Below are 17,385 nucleotides of genomic sequence, written 5' to 3' on the forward strand. Positions count from 1 at the left end.
TGTCATGCACATGAATTCTGTTGTTACAGTCCTTTCGTTGTCGGCCTGGAGCTGTCGGCATCAGTGGTGATTCCATAAAAACATACGCGAGGCGAGGCAAAGCTGCAAGCTTGAGACCTTTTAAAGGGAATGCAATTGGCCTCAACATGATGGGAAATAGCAAGAAACTGAGGTACTGCATTGAGTTTTCTGTGTACTTAACTACTTAATCACTGATAAAAATTAATGACAAGTGAAGACAACTTGTAGTATGATTACATTATCTTCTGTGCATATAAAGAAACTACACTGTTCTGCACTTCTGAACAAAGACAGAAGAGTAGATCATTTTTCTTCTGAAATCTTAGTAAAGCACACTAGTAAAACAGTGAAAAAGATTAAAATAAAGTGAGAGCTTTTGCATTTGTTGGTGCTTTACCAGTGTTGTCTGAATGAACTATTGTTATCCTCTATACAGTGCTGACAGAAGAGTATTTCTAATGTCTTATATGACTGATCACTTAATTTAATGTGTAACAGAAAGTGATACGTTCATGTAATTTCTCTGGAAGAATTTCATATTGCTAGATTACTCTTGGTGTGGTTACTTTTGCAGGAATGAATAGATCCTTATCCAGCTATAACTTTGCCAGTCATCAGATATTTAATGTGTATGTAATTATATGAGGCGTAGTGCATCATTGCTTAGTGGGACTTACGACAGAGTCACTTCAGAAAGTAAATCCTACATTTGTAGTGTGATGTGTGTGCTCTCCTGCTCTTCCATTGAACCTGATGTATAGGGAACAAATCCTGAATTTCCAGTCTGAACTGATCCTTCAGATTCTTACAGAAGAATGAATGCATGAATTACAGATATTTTCTGCAAAATAAAGGCTTTTTGTCTTAACGTTGTAACTGTAACCTATTTACATATGTTAATCTGTCTTGTTGGAGTTCAGCAACATTGTGACAGCTTACACAATATCTTAACCAATTGTTATGCAAGTCCCTAATTTAGTTCTTCTGTAGAATGTGTATGGTCTTAAATTCATTTCTTATTTTTTTATCAAAGAAAATACAAATTAGTAAACAAAAAAAAACAATTCTTAGGGATCCTGAAGTTTCTTCCGTAACTGAAATTAAAAAAATAAATGCATGTGGATAAATAGTTGCTGAAGTGCTCAGCATTTAATTCCAACATTCCGTTGTTTGTGTTGGATCTACCTTCCATTGACAGATACTACTATAAACCTAAAACCAGAAAATTTAGAAAACTCAACTAAAAAAAGTTAAATCTGTTGGACGTGTGTCACCTTACCGAAAGATCCCATCTTCTGTTTTGAAAGCCAGCAACCACCTTTTGCCTACTACTGAGCTGCACGAAGTTACGTGGAAAGTATAAATATCCACCTTCTCCTTAAGAAACAGTTATTAATGGATGAATTTATTGGGAAAGAAGGGATAGGAGTCGGCCGTTGTGACTGATGTAAACAATTGACTTTTGATTAACACTGGTATTACTGATCGTTGTCTACTGACTCCTATTTGAATTTTGCAAAATCAGTTTGCTTGGAAATGTGAGTATACTGCAAGCCATTGCCTCAATTCAGTACTGTAACTGTGATAGTGTTACGTCTTTTGTAATCCAACAGAATCCTCAATAACTGAAGGTTTGTGATCCAGCTGCTGTGGTGAAGATTGGGTGATGTGTTAGCTTTGAGGGTGTATCATGAAAGGTGCTTACTAGTGATCAGGTCTGTGTTTGAATGACTGGACTAAAGAAAGTTTCAAGGATTGGTAATGCAGTTAAGCTGCTAGATGAAGTTCAAGAAGATCAGATGCCTGAGAACCTTGTCTGCAGAGTAAGAATTGAAAACTTCATATTGGTGGTTTTCATTAAGATTACTGAGAGTGTGACTCAGTAATATTAGTATTATTGTCTGTTAGTATTTCCTAAAATTCAGGAAATGAGGGATAGGAAGATGGTAAGGATAGAAGGATGCAGAGCTAATGAGAAGAAATTTTCCTTAAGCAGCTCTACTTGCATGAAGGATATTTTAAACCAACCCATAGTTTTTACCTGTTGTTTGGTGTTGTACAACAAGGCATGTGTTTTAAACAAATTTAATATCAAACCCTAATTTAGCTGCTTTTTTTTTTTTTTTAATTTGTTGTAAGATCTCATTTTGGATTGCTCATTTCTTTGCCAGTTTTTAATAACTTACATCAAAGGTTCTCATGATGAAAACCCTTAGATTTTCTTTTTGGTAATGTTTAGTTGAATTTATTCAATGACCAGCAGAATTAATGTAGTCTGTAATATTGTTCTGTGTTTCTGAAATGCTGTGCTCGGTTACTTCTAGATCTATCCCTTGTTGTCAGTGCAAGATTTCTCTGTGCTTTGACTTCTTAATCTGCGATGTTCCCAAGCTAGCAGGATCAGCTGATCTAATGTGATAGTGTAACCTGGTTTTCTTCAGCGCCTAGACTCTTAAGTGATGCGGTGTTGTCATTGTAGTCTAACTTTGAGATTTCTAGAACGTTTGTTCTTTGGACATACTTTCTGACAAGTTTCAATGTTCTGTGATTTTCTTGAAGCTGTGCTGAAGCTTGCAAAGGCAATTTCTGTTTGGTTGTGGCTGTGCTGCAACTTGCTACATTTCTGATGAAATTCTCTGATGATTCTGTCTGTACTGATTATGTTCTATTCTAAGACTAAGATCATAGAGCAGAATAGTATTTTACAGCTGTCCTGCATGGAAAGATATCTGACTCCATATGAAACGATTAAGTGTACCATCTAGAACAGTCTGCTTTGACTCAAATCTGATCACCCAGCAGACTGTGATGTTCTCTTCCAGTGCCTACAGGGAGTGTCTCACTACTGGAGTGTGAGGCACAAAGCAGAAGCATTGCTAAATGGCTTTATCTGCTGCGGAAACAGAAGACTGGAAGTCTCCAAATCATGATAGTTCGGCAAAGCTCAGATACAACAGATAAAATCATGAAACATAATGAATGTTTCAAGTTTTACTTGCTAGTTTTAAACCGTGCAACTCTTTAGCATTTGAGAAGAAGTTCCTGCATTCTCCCTGTGTTTTCTTGTCTAGTATCTCTTCATAATGAAGAGAGATTCTGGAGAGAAACCTAAAGTCAGGGAGGATCTGAGAGATGGTCAAGTATTTAGAACAGGCTGCTGTCAGGATTATATTTCTCAGGTGAACTAAACTGAAGGTTGGCTGTAAATTGGTCTAGACAACGTGCAGTCTTGGCTTAGAGGTTTGTGGGAAAGTATTTATCTTTACTTCCATGATGATGATGATTCAATGTGATGTTTTACCATTTGGTTGGTTGAGGTAGGTCTTGTTCTGTTATATGCACAGTTCTGTTATGATCAGTGAGATTCTAACAGTCACGTTATGCTACAGTCATTCAGAAATGCTTGGAAAGCATCTAATTTTTCTTACGATATTTGGTATAAATGAAAAAAGCTAAAAATAAATTTAAAAAATTAAAATGAGGAGTTTCTTCTTCATCTTCATCTTTTGGGGGATAAAAAGGAAGGATTAGGAATTGATTTGCAGTTTTGTTGGAAAATCTAGGCCTTACTATTTCCTGATTTTTTCATTACAAGATGAATATTTAGCTGAATAATACTTCTGATAAATATTTTTAATCAATTGGAATGCTTTTTCATGTTCCTTTATTTAGTACAGTAAAAACGTCCAAGTAATTTTACAACCTAAATCTAAGCTATGTTTCCATAATTTGAAGCAATTAGTGTTATCAGCATGCAACCTGTTGCAAATTGCATGACTTTTTAAACATTTTAAATGCAATATTATGTGTTCTGTAGTAGAAGTGTACAGGTTAATAGTTGTCTTCACAGGACTATCGTGTTAATCATTTATCAGACAGAAAATTGTTTCTTTGTATCTCCTTTTAAAAAAAATTATAAGAGGGAGGTGTCCCTTCAGAATTACCTGGTTTATGTGATAATGAGATTAAAGCCTTGAAAGGCTTTTAATAAATGAGGAAAATGAAGAAATAGTAAAGAATATTGGGGAATATACTACTTCTGCGCAGAGCCCTGTCAGGATAGTTCAGCAGCGTCTTTTCTTTTTGAGCTGTGGTGCGTTGTTCCAGCTACCAGCCATCTTACTGCCACACATCTGCTGTGTTTGCTTTCCCTAAGGAGTAGTGATATCTGAGAACTTCCCAAACATACAGTTCAGTCTGCTTATATGTTATGCAGTATAAATCTTCTTGATTGCATTAAATGCTTTGTCTTTGAAAAATGTGTAGATGGGAAAATTAAGTTAATTATAAATGCTTATATCTCATTTCAAAAAGACAGTATTGGAGTGAGGAGATGGAGCAAAGGAGAGCTGGTTCACAGGTGTTTTGAATAGTGATAAAATTTGATTAAAAAAAATGTTAACCTTCTCAGGGGGAAAAAGATGAGCATTCTTATCTGTCTGTTTTATTCTGCGATCTAATGCTTTTATGACTACTGAATATAAGCTAACAAATGACATTATTGATTCAGAATGATTCAGTAATTTGTTGATTGTTTTTATGTGACTATTGTAAAAGTAGGGCAGCACAATTTTTAACTGTAAGCGCTGTAAAAACAAAAAACAAACAAGAAAAACCCCAACTGAATCTTTTCTTAAACCGTTTTTTCTGTACTTTTGCAGTGAAAATGCTCAGAATGTGTCTTGTCCTGTAACTGTGGTACATGGTAGACGCTTTCACCATGCGCATGCACAGACAACAGGAGTAAAAACAGCAGCCCAAAGGTAGGACTAAGTGGATTTGTTTATCCAGGTGTTCCTGTTGTAGGAAGTTATTTCTGGTTTTGTACATAATTGTTTTCCTTATGCTGTGAAGTGTTTTAAGGAAACATAATTACGTGGTGCATACTTGAGCGTGAACCTTGATCTCAATTAATGAAGCTTATTGTTTATAACTCATTGCATAACTTCTTAGAGGTTACTGATGCTAAAGCATGCTGACAAACATTCAGTAGGAGAATACCTGATGAAAATACGTTGAGAAGATACTTTGAAATAGACATAGCATGCAGTAGGATTTAATGTAACTGGCAATGTGATAATCAAATAATATTTCAAAGAAAATTCTGGCTGTGTAAGGCCTACTTAACGATTAAGCAATAGATGTGATGGTCATATCTTTAAATACAGCATAAAATGTATAAACTGGTCCAGTTCACAGAAGTGAAATTTTACACTTATTAATGTCTGTTGGAATAGATTATATAAAACTACAGGATTTTACTCAACAATGTTGATTTAAACATTGTTATTTTGAAAACTCAGAGCATACCACATTTTTAATAATACGAGTATTTCGGACTTCTCATATGCAAACATCTTCACAAACATATGAGCTAACATAGGAGCATTAAGAAATTTTCTTCTAAAATTTGTCCATTCGAAGCCCCTTTTATGGGTTTTATGAATCTCCACTGACCTCAGCATTTTGTAACCTCATTTTTCTGCCCTTTTTTTTTTTTTTTTTTTATCCTTTGTGTATGTGTGTAAATTTTTGGGGTCATGAAGATCATATGTGGGCATCGTCCTATTTTTTGTACCACTTCCCTCATTTTCACATCTGTCTTCAGAATAACAGAGACCGTGTACAAATGTGAATGAGTGATGTGATCCAAGTGCAGAGGGTAATGTGGCACTGAGGAAGCAAACCAAGAATGGATTTTACATTTCAGTCTCTGAGAACATACACCATTGTTGCATCCTTCCATTTCTACCTACGCTGTGGCCTGTAAAGGGCAAACAGCACAGACACTTCCCTTTAGTTCTCAGTAGTAGCGGATGCAGCAGTAATGTCATGGCTTTTTTCTACTTAACATCACCGTGAGGCAAGGGTCTCTGAAGAGGATTGGTAGAGTTTTTCCTGGGAATTAAATCAGAGGACAATGTTTATGTTGACAGTACGATTTAGACTGCACCACCTATGCTCTTGTTATATGCAGTCCTTTTTAGAACAGTTTTGTTCAACATCCTGTTGAGAAAAGCATGAGGCATCTTTAAACGTTTATGCAATTACCCTTCATTTTTCCTTTTCTTCCTTTAAAAAAAAATAATTGAGGTATAAAAGCTAATCAGAATTACTTAAAGTGGATAGAAAACCGCATGAGAGAGCTCTTGTCCCTAACAACGTTAGCGTACTGATTAAACTTCTGTTATGAAATGGTTTTTCAAAGCGACCTATGGAGATGGATTTGTCTTACCTGACATCCCTGAGGCACCATCAGTGTGTAGATTTCTGAGTAGTGCCTCTTTTTTCCTCTTTTGCAGTTCAAAGATGTTTGATGGCTGATTTGTTTGGGCTGTTGAATTCATTGCTTAAATTTAAAAGGGCTGAATCTGGCCAGAATGCCTTGATCTTAATCATAAGGGGATATTTGACTTGCCTACCTGCCTTTTTGCACCAATGAGAGATGTGTTGGTTTTTTAATAAGCTTTTAACATAATGTGGGAGGAAAAGAAAGTAGTGACCTTGTATGTGTGACATACAGAGAGAAAACTAACACGTAATATAAGCAAGTTGAATACCGCATGAAGTAATTGGTAAAAATCATATTGGTTGTTTCTAAATAAATGTACTTCTGGCATTGTTATTTTACTTCATTTACATTAACTCCACATAATTAATGCTTATTGTCAAGAATGTTTTTGGTCTCTCAGAGGTGGGAAATAGTCATAAAAATTCTAAGTAATGTTTTGCAACTGGGGAATCGCAGATCAGTGTTATCCGACTGATTTGTATTTAGAATTTAAGGGTGAGCTTTCCAGAGGATTTTTAATTTCATTATCTTTTGCCAGTTGACTCGACTGACGACTCTTCGAATGCTTCTAAATCTATTTATGAGTTAGCAGATAGAAGATGGGCTCATGCCATACCGTTTTTCCCCTAAGGCAAGAGGTTCCTAATGCTGCTTAATCTGGAAGGTCTATATTTATGAGTTAGAAAATGGTAGTTACTAGAAAGGAATATGTGCAGAAAACGTAACCAGTTGTAAAATTCCAGGTAGATCAAGACAGAGAAAGTTGGTAGCGTGGAAACAGTTCTAAGGTGTTATTTTTTTCTTGTGTAAATTTACAGGTGTTGACGAAGTTTTGTTTCTAGATTTTTTCCTTGATCAATTTCGTTATGAAGAAGAAAATTTTAACAAACCTAACATATTGTTCTTAAATCTGTATTGAGTTACTGAATTGGTAAAATAAAAATAAGAACAAATTACTTCTGAGTAGGTTTTGTCTCTGGCGCTGACATGACTGAATCGTACGGTTCCTTGAGTGGGGTCACATAGGGCATTCTAATTGTGAAACCCCACGGAGTTGAATTTGGAGCTTCTGTGATATGTGCTGTGTTTCTCATCTTTTCCTCTGACTTGATTGCACATGCATGTTAATTTAAATGCTAGCTGAATATCTGTTGCGCTGATATTTCAAATATGTGATTTCAATACAAAAAAAAAGGAGCATTTCAAAATAATATTTTGATAAATATTATTCATATTTTTTCCAGTGGAATCTTGGGATGAAATTGAACTTTATTCACTTCTGATGCAAGAGATTTTCAGATATAGCTGGTGTTGTGGTTGGTTCAAACAGATGTTGCTTCATTTAATGGACTCATAGTTCTGTCTAACGCTATTGACTGACTTTCTCTAAGACTTGGCATTGGAAGAGCGTGCTATGTACAGCATGTCTAACCAGTCTTAATGCACGACTTGCATGGAGCAATTTGTGGGGACACTGCTTGTACGATTCTGGGCTCTGCTGAGGATTGCCATCTCTTAATCGTTCTAAGATGCAAAATGGAGATATTTTTTTCAATGCATTATATTAATAGGGGATTTTAAAACAAGCAGGTGAGGCATTTAGTGTAATGACAGTGTGCAGTATATTTTTTCTGCAATCTTTCAGTTTCTTTATCACTTACCATTCTTTACAGTGCCTGTATTGTACTTGCAAACAGTTAATCCAAGCTACACATTTGCTGTGCCAAGAATATAAAGATACTGGAAAATGGCTACGTTTGGAGGTGGTTTGGATCTAACTGGATTCATAAACTCAGATGTGATCTACCCAAAAGTTTGTAAAGTCAACCTCCAGTTGTGATATTTTTAAGCCACTTAACTGCAGCATTTACTGATCATCCCATCTTCTCAAACATTACGTGTTCAAATAGTTTTTTAATTCCTTTTACTCTCTTCCCAGAATACCAGGCATTCTACAGATTGTATGTGGTTTTTTTTTCTTCAGAATTTGTTCAGAATTAAATTTTATACACTGAAAAGGGGGCAAGTAGCATTTAGCCTACTGACCTTTGCTTTCTGTGAAGTAATTCTTGTTTGTGCATTTATAGTTACTATTGCAAAAATGCTGTGAATAATAATAATAATGCTCATTTGAAAGCTAGTGCAGTGAGTACAGGAGGCAGTGAAACTGTTATAGCTTACATCTAGTAACTTTTGAATTTAGTGATGTGCAACACATGTGAGGCTTTGCATCTTATGTGTTTTTTTCTTTTTTCATATTTTAAGCAATCTGGACCGAAAGGAAAGGTAAGCTTGCTGTTGATGAAATGAGCATGGCAATGAGCATTAAGAAAATCAGCTGAATTAATATTGTATCAATGCTAATTAAAAAATAATCCAGTCAATCATAACTATGTGAGGGATTTGTTTGGTTTGTTTGTTTTTTTTTCTTGATAAAAGATGATAATGAGACCACAAAAAGAACCTTTACATCCATTTCTGAATAATACCATGTTGCAGTGAACTTTGGGTATATTTCCACTGGAAATCTGTGTTGGGGGAAGGGGAAGGGTATGGATATCCATATTATTAAAAGAGATAAGTTTTAACTTTCTCTGGAGTTTCATTCTGAAGCCTTCTTAGAGTAACAAAGTTTATGTAATAGAATGTTTCTGAGGCATATCTTAGTAGATTGTTTGACAACTTAAACTCTTAGCTCTTATTTTTTCGTCTTGGTTTGAGTAGTATTAAAGGCTTTTATTGTATTACTGCATACATTCTGCTAATAAAGTGTGTATGTGAAAGCAGTTAACTGAAGAAGTGTTAGCAAGAACAGATACACTGTAAGGCTTGTCGCATGTTTGTCAAATGCTAGACATCTCTTTTACTGCCTGTGGTTTTTCATTTAGCAGCATATTTTGTATTTCGTTTTGTTGGTAATAATCTATTCACTTCTATTTATTTATATATCTGTATGTGGTTTTGACAGTATAAGCTTGATATCAGGTTTAATTGTTTAAAATGCATCTATAATGTTTAACCAGTAACAATATAAAACAAATCTATTTTAGATATGTTTTTTTTTCAATTCACAGTTTTGTAGATTTATTTCAAATTTAGTAGTAAAACCAGGCATTTTTGTTTAACTACCTTTGTTATTAGTTAGAGAGTAACAAAGGAGTACTGACCAGTCAGCTTTAGCCCTATTGCAAGGAATAGGATAGAGTAGTTCAGTTGGAAGGGACGTGCAAAGATCATCGCATCCAACTTTCAAACAATTTCAGGGCTAATCAGAGTTAAAATGTATCATTAACAGTGTTATCCAAACGCCTCTTAATCATGGATGGGAGCAGGAAGTCAACCATCTCTTTAGGAAGCCTTGGTCTAGTTTATAGCTACTCTATCAGTGAAGTTTTTTCCTAGTGTCTAATGAACCTGCTGTAACACAGATTTAAACCATTAAGATGTTTGGTCATCCCTTTTACTGGCCTGGCTTTGATTTCACGTACTTTTTCCATGTTTTTCTTTGTTCTGTGTTTGTTATTGATTAACCATTTGGTCATTAATGCTTTTAATTTGGTATTCTATGCCCTAAGAAAACTAGGACTGAGTCGCATTCTGGTGATCTTAAATTTTCCCTTTGGAATCCCTGCTTGTTCCTTCTTTATTAGATACAATGTGTAGATAGTCTGGCATTTTCAGCTGTTTGATCCCTAAGGAAGACTACTAGTTTGAGTTTCATTAACAGGATTTAACAGCAAAAAGGTATTTGTTTTGAAGTGCTTTATGCATTGTAATACTCTGTAATATTGTTTTCTTTTCTAAAACTACTGAAATTCTTTTCCAAATAGTCCTTTTAAGGATAGATGAGTAGATGACTTATTCATCTTTTAAAGCATGTATTTCCATTCTGCATTATGTTTTTATGTTTATACACAAACTGTTCACTGTGTTAAGTACTTCACTGTAGAATGTATCAATGGATCTGCCAATGTTCAAAAGACAGCACATTTTTGTGCTGAAGAAGTCTTTGTTTAGCAGTAAAAACTATATGCCTATAGTAGTCCTTGCCTTTTTGTTTGTATGGGTTTCTTTGGTTGAGTTTGGGTTTTTTCTTCAGTTTTCTTCAGGAATTGGCTGGATGGCCGCACTCAGACTTGTGGTCAATGGCTTATGTCCAAGTGGAGACCCATAATGAGTGGCATTCCTCAGGGATTGTTTTGGGATCAGTGCTATTAACATCTGCATTTTGGTCACAACAATCTCAGGCAACCCTACAGGCTTGGAGAGGAATGACTGGAAAGCTGCCTAATGGAAAGGGACCTTGGTGTACTGATGGACAGTTGGCTGAATATGAGCCAGCAGTGTGCCCAGGTGGCCAAGAAGGCCAGTGGCATCCTGGCTTCTATCAGGAATGGTGCGGTGAGCAGGACCAGGGAAGTCATCCTGCCCCTGTACTCAGCGTTGGTGAGGCCTCACCTCAGGTACTGTGTTCAGTTTTGGGCACATCAGCACAGAAAGGACATTGAGGTGCTGGAGCAGGTCCAAAGAAGAGCAACAAGGCTTGCGTAGGGCTTGGAGAATATGGCCCATGAGGAGCGACTGAAGGAACTGGGGCTGTTTACTCTGGGGAAGAGGAGGCTGTGGGAATACCTTATTGCTCTCTTCCAATATCTCAAAGGTGCTTACAGCGAAAGTGGGGTTGGTCTCTTCTCACGGATGACAGGTGACAGGACAAGGGGAAATGGCCTTCAGTTGCTCCAGGGTTATATATCAGGAAAAATTTCTTTACAGAAAGGATTTTTAAGTGCTGGAATAGGGTCCCTGGGGAGGTGGTTGAGTCACCATCCCTGGATGTGTTAAAAAAAAAAAAAAACTGTTTGGATGTGGTGCTCAGGGACATGATTTAGTGGAGGGTAGAGTTTGAGTAGTATGGTTAGGTTGCAGCTAGACTTAATGATCTTTAAGGTCTTTTCCAACCTGAGCAATGCCATAATTCTGTGATCTTTGTAGGCAACATGGACAGTAAGATCAAGTGCATTCTCATTAAGTTTGCAGATGACACCAAGCTGAGTTGTGCAGTTAATGCAGTAGAGGGAAGGGATGTATCCAGGGAGACCTGGACAGGCTTGATAGGTGGGCCCAAGCCAACCACATGAAGTTCAATAAAGCCAAGTGCAAGGTTCTGCATCTGGGGAATCAAAAGAAGTGTGACCAGCAGGTCTAGGGAGGTGATTCTGCCCCTCTACTCTGTTCTTGTGAGACCCCACCTGGAGAATGCGTCCAGTTCTGGGGCCCCAACACAGCAAGGACTTGCTGGAGCAAGTCCAGAGGAGGGTCACAAAGATGATCAGAAGGCTGGAGAACCTCCACTGTGAGTATGAACTGAGAGAGCTGGGGCTCTTCAGCCTAGGGAAGACTCTGAGAAGACCTTATAGTGGCCTTCCAGTACCTGAAGAGGGCCTGCAGGAAAGCTGGGGAGGGATTTTTATAGGGACAGACAGGTAGTGACAGGATGAGGGGAAATTGTTTTAAACTGGAAGAGGGTAGGTTTACACTAGGTATTAAGGAAGACTACTGTGAGGGTGGTGAGACACTGTAACAGGTTGCCTGGAGGTTGTGGATGCCCTGTCCCTGGAAGCATTCAGGGCCAGGCTGGATGGGACTTTGAGCAACCTGATCTAGTAGGAGTTGTCCCTACCTATAGCAGGGAAGGGGAGACAAACTAGATGATCTTAAAAAAGGTCCCTTCCAACCCAAACCATTGTGTGATTCTAAGTGGAGAAAAGATAGTGGAGTTTTGAATAGCAGAAGAGACAGAAGCTGATGTATTAGCAGCCAACAGGGAAATGTCTGGGAAATGTCCATAGTGTTAAGGCACGTTACACTAGAGAAGTAACAGTAGTCCAGCTGAAGTCTTTCTGTGCCCAGTGCAGGAGTGCAGGTAGCTTGGGTAACAAACAGGATGAGTTGGAAGTCACTGTGTGCCTAGAGTACTGTGATCTAAACACTGTTAATGAAACTTGGTGGGATGAATCACACAGCTGAAGCACTGCAGTCAGTCAGTAGCTGTACACTGTTCGGGAGATAGACAAGGAAGGAAGACTGGGACAGTTGCCCTCTCTGCAAAAAAATAGATAGGCTGCACAGAGCTATCTAGAAAGTGAGGAGCAGGTTGAGAGCTTATGCATAAAACTGAGGGTCCAAGCCAACAAAGGAAGCTTCATGGTTGGCATTTACTTTGTTCTCCCTAAATAAGGCAAACTTGTTAACAAAGTGTTCGTTCTTCAACTACAGCAGTTCTGTCCAAGCTGTGAGCTGCATACTGCCCTGGACGACTAGTAAGATGGCCTCACAAGGATGTACAATTTTAATATTATTTTGTTATTTTTAACTATTTTTCATGAGTCAGTTATGCATAGCTTAACTGAGTGTGGACTGCGCAAGTGACATCAGAAAGCTGTGGAGAGGAGGGTGCAGTGCAGGCCTATCTCCACCTCTCCTGCCTACCATATAAGTACAGTTGAATCAAAACCCACGTGATAATTTCAAAGGTCCTGATAATTTGGTGCTTCAAGAGATTACGTACTGAAACAAATTAAGATTTGTTCCTAGTTCTGGTCTGTTTCAACCGTAGATGATTTCTTTTATCAGGTGAACCCTCAAGATTTAATTGTGTTTGTTGAAGATGTTTCCTTTGCCTCCTTCACTGTTGATTTTTGTCCTTGCAATCACAGGAAGCATTATGTAATGCATGTGACCCATTTGCACAGCAGTGAATTAAGTAGGCTACTAGCAAGGCCTACTGTATTTCAGGTGTATGGCATCTTATGTTATAACATAACAGTAATCTACAGCTGTGGATCAGTGCATGAGCAGGGGAATGGCTGTCGTAAGTAGTAACTAAGGTGCTGTATTTGGAATCTTAATTTGACAGTAGGATAATTTGGCACGTTTGTTTGCAACTGAAATTTTTTTTCAGGAGAATCAGGTTATAATGCTTTATATGACTGAATAAAAATGTGATAGTATGCAAATTATACTGTCTAAAGTTCCCTTGTCAAATAGTTTGTCTACACAGTATTGTTTTCTTAAAGATGTAGAAATTATTTCTTCTATGCTATTTTTGGTTTTGGCCACAATTTTTGACATTGCATGTCTCTCCTGTTTTGCCTGTGTTTTTTCTACTCTATGCTGTGGAATCTAATATTAAAATAATAGTTGTTTTCCATTTTTAGCCTTTGAAGTATCAATGTTAATAGATCATGAATATGGGGGAGGAGATATTTGCATCAGTTCTTGAAGACTTTGGTCTGAAAGTGGGACTTCAACTACTGATTATTATCAATAAGGATTTAGATCAGAAATACTCAAGGCCTTCACTGTAGCGGTTTCTAGCATTCTGATATATATTTTTAAAGTTCTCTTGTAATTGTTACTCATTCATAACTTTCAGATGCAGTTCTGATTTTTCTTTTTCTTTTGTAATTGTGCCAGAATTATAATGGTGTCTCTCCAAAGAACAACTGTATGTGTAATTTATTTTCCAGAAAAGAATACCCTCCTCAGCTTCAGAAAGTAGAAGCAGACCACATTAGGTTACCACGGCCTCAAGGACTGGGTAAGTTATCTAAGAGTACTGGAGTTCTCTTTCCTTTTAAGCAGAATTATTTTTTTTAATCAGTACTTTAGGCAGGTGTATTGCCAAACTTTGAGTAATCTTTAGTATATCTTCTCGTTTGTGCAAGTATGAAAAATGTTGCTCTTTTTGACAGATTTCTACAACCTGTTCCGTGATGTTTTAATGAACTTTAACAGCATTCTAATTTAGATGCAGATGAAATGGTATTTAGAACCAGAGAATTATTGGGTTTGAAACAGATGTCTGGAGATTATTGTCTTAACACCAAGCCCCCAACTTGTTCTTGAGTTACAGATGAGGAATTTCTGTAATACTTTTAGTATAAGCAAAATGTAGCATGCTAAACCACACTTGGTAAGAAGTGCATTTATGCACTGAAAGAGTAGGACAGCCCAGCATCAGCCCTGCCCTGTATGTCGCCTAATATACGCTCTTATCTCATTGGTAGAGACCATCTATGGAGATAACCTCATGCAAGAGGGAAAATGTAATTTGGTTTGAGGGGTTGGAAATTGTGAAATTGGAAAGAAAAAAAAAATAATAACAATAACAATCACCATGTTCTTTTCAGCTTTGTCAATACTGATATAGATAACTTGTGAACTAGCTTGACTCTCAGTATATGAATTGAGAAAGTATTCATATATAATATTAAAATTGTAGCCTTTTAAAAACTTCAGGATGGAAACAGGAATTAAACTAGTGAATCAGACTGGCTTTTTTACATTGCACTGAAATAAGACCCTTATAAACAAAATCTCGCTCTGTATGTTTTAGTTTGCAGTGAATTGTGGGCTTCTTTATTTCTGTACTCTCCTAGTATTTAAATTAATACCCCAATATAAAACAAGCCATGGCAGTATAATTCATTGTATTTTGCTGAGTTTTGTGAGGAAGGAATAAATCCTAAATTGCACAGAATATTTTCATTTATTCTAAATACATTCACCAGTGGTCTCTTTGTGAAAATTACCATCAGCATCATGTAGCAGTTCCTCATCACCTTTCAGCAGAAACTTGCTTCCAGTTGTAGTGAATTTGCTGTATATTCTTGAGACCCAGGCCTCCTCCAAAGACACGATGCTATAAATTGTCCCCAAGAGACACAGAAATAATAGTAATAAAACAACATTCTCAGAATTATTTGGAGGAAATTTTTCTTACCTGCTCATGATAAGAATCATGAGACATTTATTTCCATGAGTTAAACAGTGTAGTTTTTGAATGTTTTAGAGTTATTGTTAACATTAGAGTTTGGGAAGAAATAAGACCGTAAAGTAAGCACATCTGAACAGACGTTTCTTGTTAACACGTTTGCATTTTTTTTTTCTCCTAGACAGTGTAATGGAAAACACAGAAGAGTCAGAGTCAGAATCTGAATCTGAAATTAAGAGAAAAGTGCAACAAAAACGTCACTGCAACTCATTTCAGTCTGACTTGTCACTATCTTCAGCAAAAAAAGGCTTGACCCAGTTGAAGGTGGGCTAGATTTAAAAAACAAACAAAAACCACGTAAACTTTAGTTTAATTTTCAGTCTTTAAGCATATTTTAAAAACCAGTTTTGAAATAAGTCAGTACTCCAAACATCTGTAAGAGATAGGAGAAAGATTTAAACATTCTAAAAAATACATACATATAAAATATATGTATGGTGATAAAGATATTCAACTGTTGATGCTTATTATGAAATACATGTTTCCTGAGTTATACAAGTGCTATACAGGAAATCAGAAGAACCTGTGTTTAAATTGATTCTTGTTTATTTTTATAAGCCAGGAACGGACAACTTTGGTTTGCTGTCTGTGAAGTAGAGGATTAATGTTTTGTTATTTGTCAGAATTCATTAAAAAAAGAAAAAAATAATAATTGGGTACTCAGTAAGTACAGCAGTATTACAAAGTTTCAAGAAGTTAAGAAGGTTTCTTTCTCAGTGAAACCAGCAGACATGCAAATGGCATTTTCTTGCCTAAATGCAGGCAGCCAGAATTTTTTCTGAATGTCAGATGCAAGTTGTCTTGGAAATTCTTCTTTCCATGTTTCTTATTAGATTACTGTACAAGATTTGTAATGCACGTGTTCAGATCTTGCTGCCTATCAAAGTGGAATAACTTGGAAGGGGATCATGGTAAAAATTAAACAGATCTATGATTACTATATATAATCAGCTTTGTTTTCTCCTGTGTTTTAGTCACTCAGTCAACCTGTATTTCTTCATTGGAATGAAACACTTGACACTACTATTAGACATTTCAATTATATTACTGCTTTATTAACTAAATATATAATGTTACTGGATGTTTTGGTGAGCTTTTCAACTACAGATGCATTGAACTTCACAGTATTTAAATACTCTATAAAATCAATATAACAAAACAGTTTTAAAAAAAAAAAAACAACACCACAAACCTTAAAAGACATTGATGCTTAGTTTATGTTCCTTTAAAGAAGTGAAACAGTCGTTACATGTTGTGTCTTGTCAGGTAAGGGACAAAAGCGGGAAAATCTTGTAGGTTGAAAATGTTAAAAAAAAAAAAAAATTAAATCTTGTCATGGCCTTGATAAAGCAGTGTAGTGAAGTTTCATTCAGAGGATCTAAAAAACGTCATCTTTTAATGTGTAGAGGGTTTTGGGTTTTTTTTTTCGGTTTGTTTTTTTTTGTTTCAAGTTATGTGAATCAGCTCAGGAGAAGGGAGAGCAGCCTCATCGTTTATGGATTTTGATCTTTGTAGGCTATCTTGCAGCAAATTCTGGGTCTAGCTGGAGGGCCATATTCATGTAGAAGTGAAGTTTGCTTTCATACTATTCCTTCCTATTACAAAGCCATGGTAGTGAGCTCTAGAACCACTTGCCACACATGGGAAGAGCACACTAGAACTGTTCCAGATTAGAATCTTTGGGCTAGGCCATGTGTAGCTAACCACATTGCTATAGTGAGCTGGTCTTCTGTGTCTCTGATGGAAAAAGTGGTGGACTTGATTACGTTGTTTCAGGGTCTTGATTTTATTTCTAAAACCACCAGACAGATTGTGCTTGTAAAAAGAATTTAATAATTACATTGTTTGCTTTTTGCTGTTTATGTCTTGGAAGTGTGTAGAGTTGAGAACGCTGAGTTCATAAATGGAAAGTTACTCCTTCTCAGACACAAGAGCTCTGTGCTTGTAGTAAAATTGTGAAACAGTAATCCTAAAAAGGGAATAGAGTCTATCTTTTTTTTCCACAATGCGTTACGAGAGATTAATAATGATGTGGCCTCACAAATTGTATCAAACAGGTTGATTTAAGTTAAACCCGTAATTCAGCAGGTGCCTAAATTTCATTTTATGTGAAGCTCGCAAGATATGTCCTTAACTTTGTTTCTTGTGCTGCCCAATGCCAGCAAGTGCAAGAAGTGTGGCACAAAGCCAGATCAACCTTTACTCCAATACCTCAGGGTTGATTAGAGGATCCTAG

The 17,385-nt window shown here is 36.6% G+C and overlaps 1 protein-coding gene across 3 annotated transcripts in view; it reads left to right on the forward strand.

The window, feature by feature from the left end:
- The window catches only part of SENP6 (SUMO specific peptidase 6), a 66,691-nt gene that overhangs the window by 25,027 nt on the left and 24,279 nt on the right, over positions 1 to 17,385 (forward strand). For 2 of the 3 annotated variants that reach the window (XM_042822908.1, XM_042822983.1), the window contains exons 4-7: positions 30 to 172; positions 4,683 to 4,784; positions 13,843 to 13,913; positions 15,271 to 15,413. In XM_042822908.1, coding sequence (XP_042678842.1) covers positions 30 to 172; positions 4,683 to 4,784; positions 13,843 to 13,913; positions 15,271 to 15,413 — 459 coding nt within the window. Of the gene's footprint in view, positions 1 to 29; positions 173 to 4,682; positions 4,785 to 8,578; positions 8,600 to 13,842; positions 13,914 to 15,270; positions 15,414 to 17,385 lie in introns of all 3 variants that reach the window. The other variant, XM_042822817.1, reaches the window with a different exon arrangement.

This window comes from Centrocercus urophasianus, unplaced genomic scaffold, assembly GCF_019232065.1.
Source record: "Centrocercus urophasianus isolate 14NV4802_14NV808 unplaced genomic scaffold, USGS_Curo_1.0 seq_10, whole genome shotgun sequence".
Classification (NCBI taxonomy): Eukaryota; Metazoa; Chordata; class Aves; order Galliformes; family Phasianidae; genus Centrocercus; species Centrocercus urophasianus.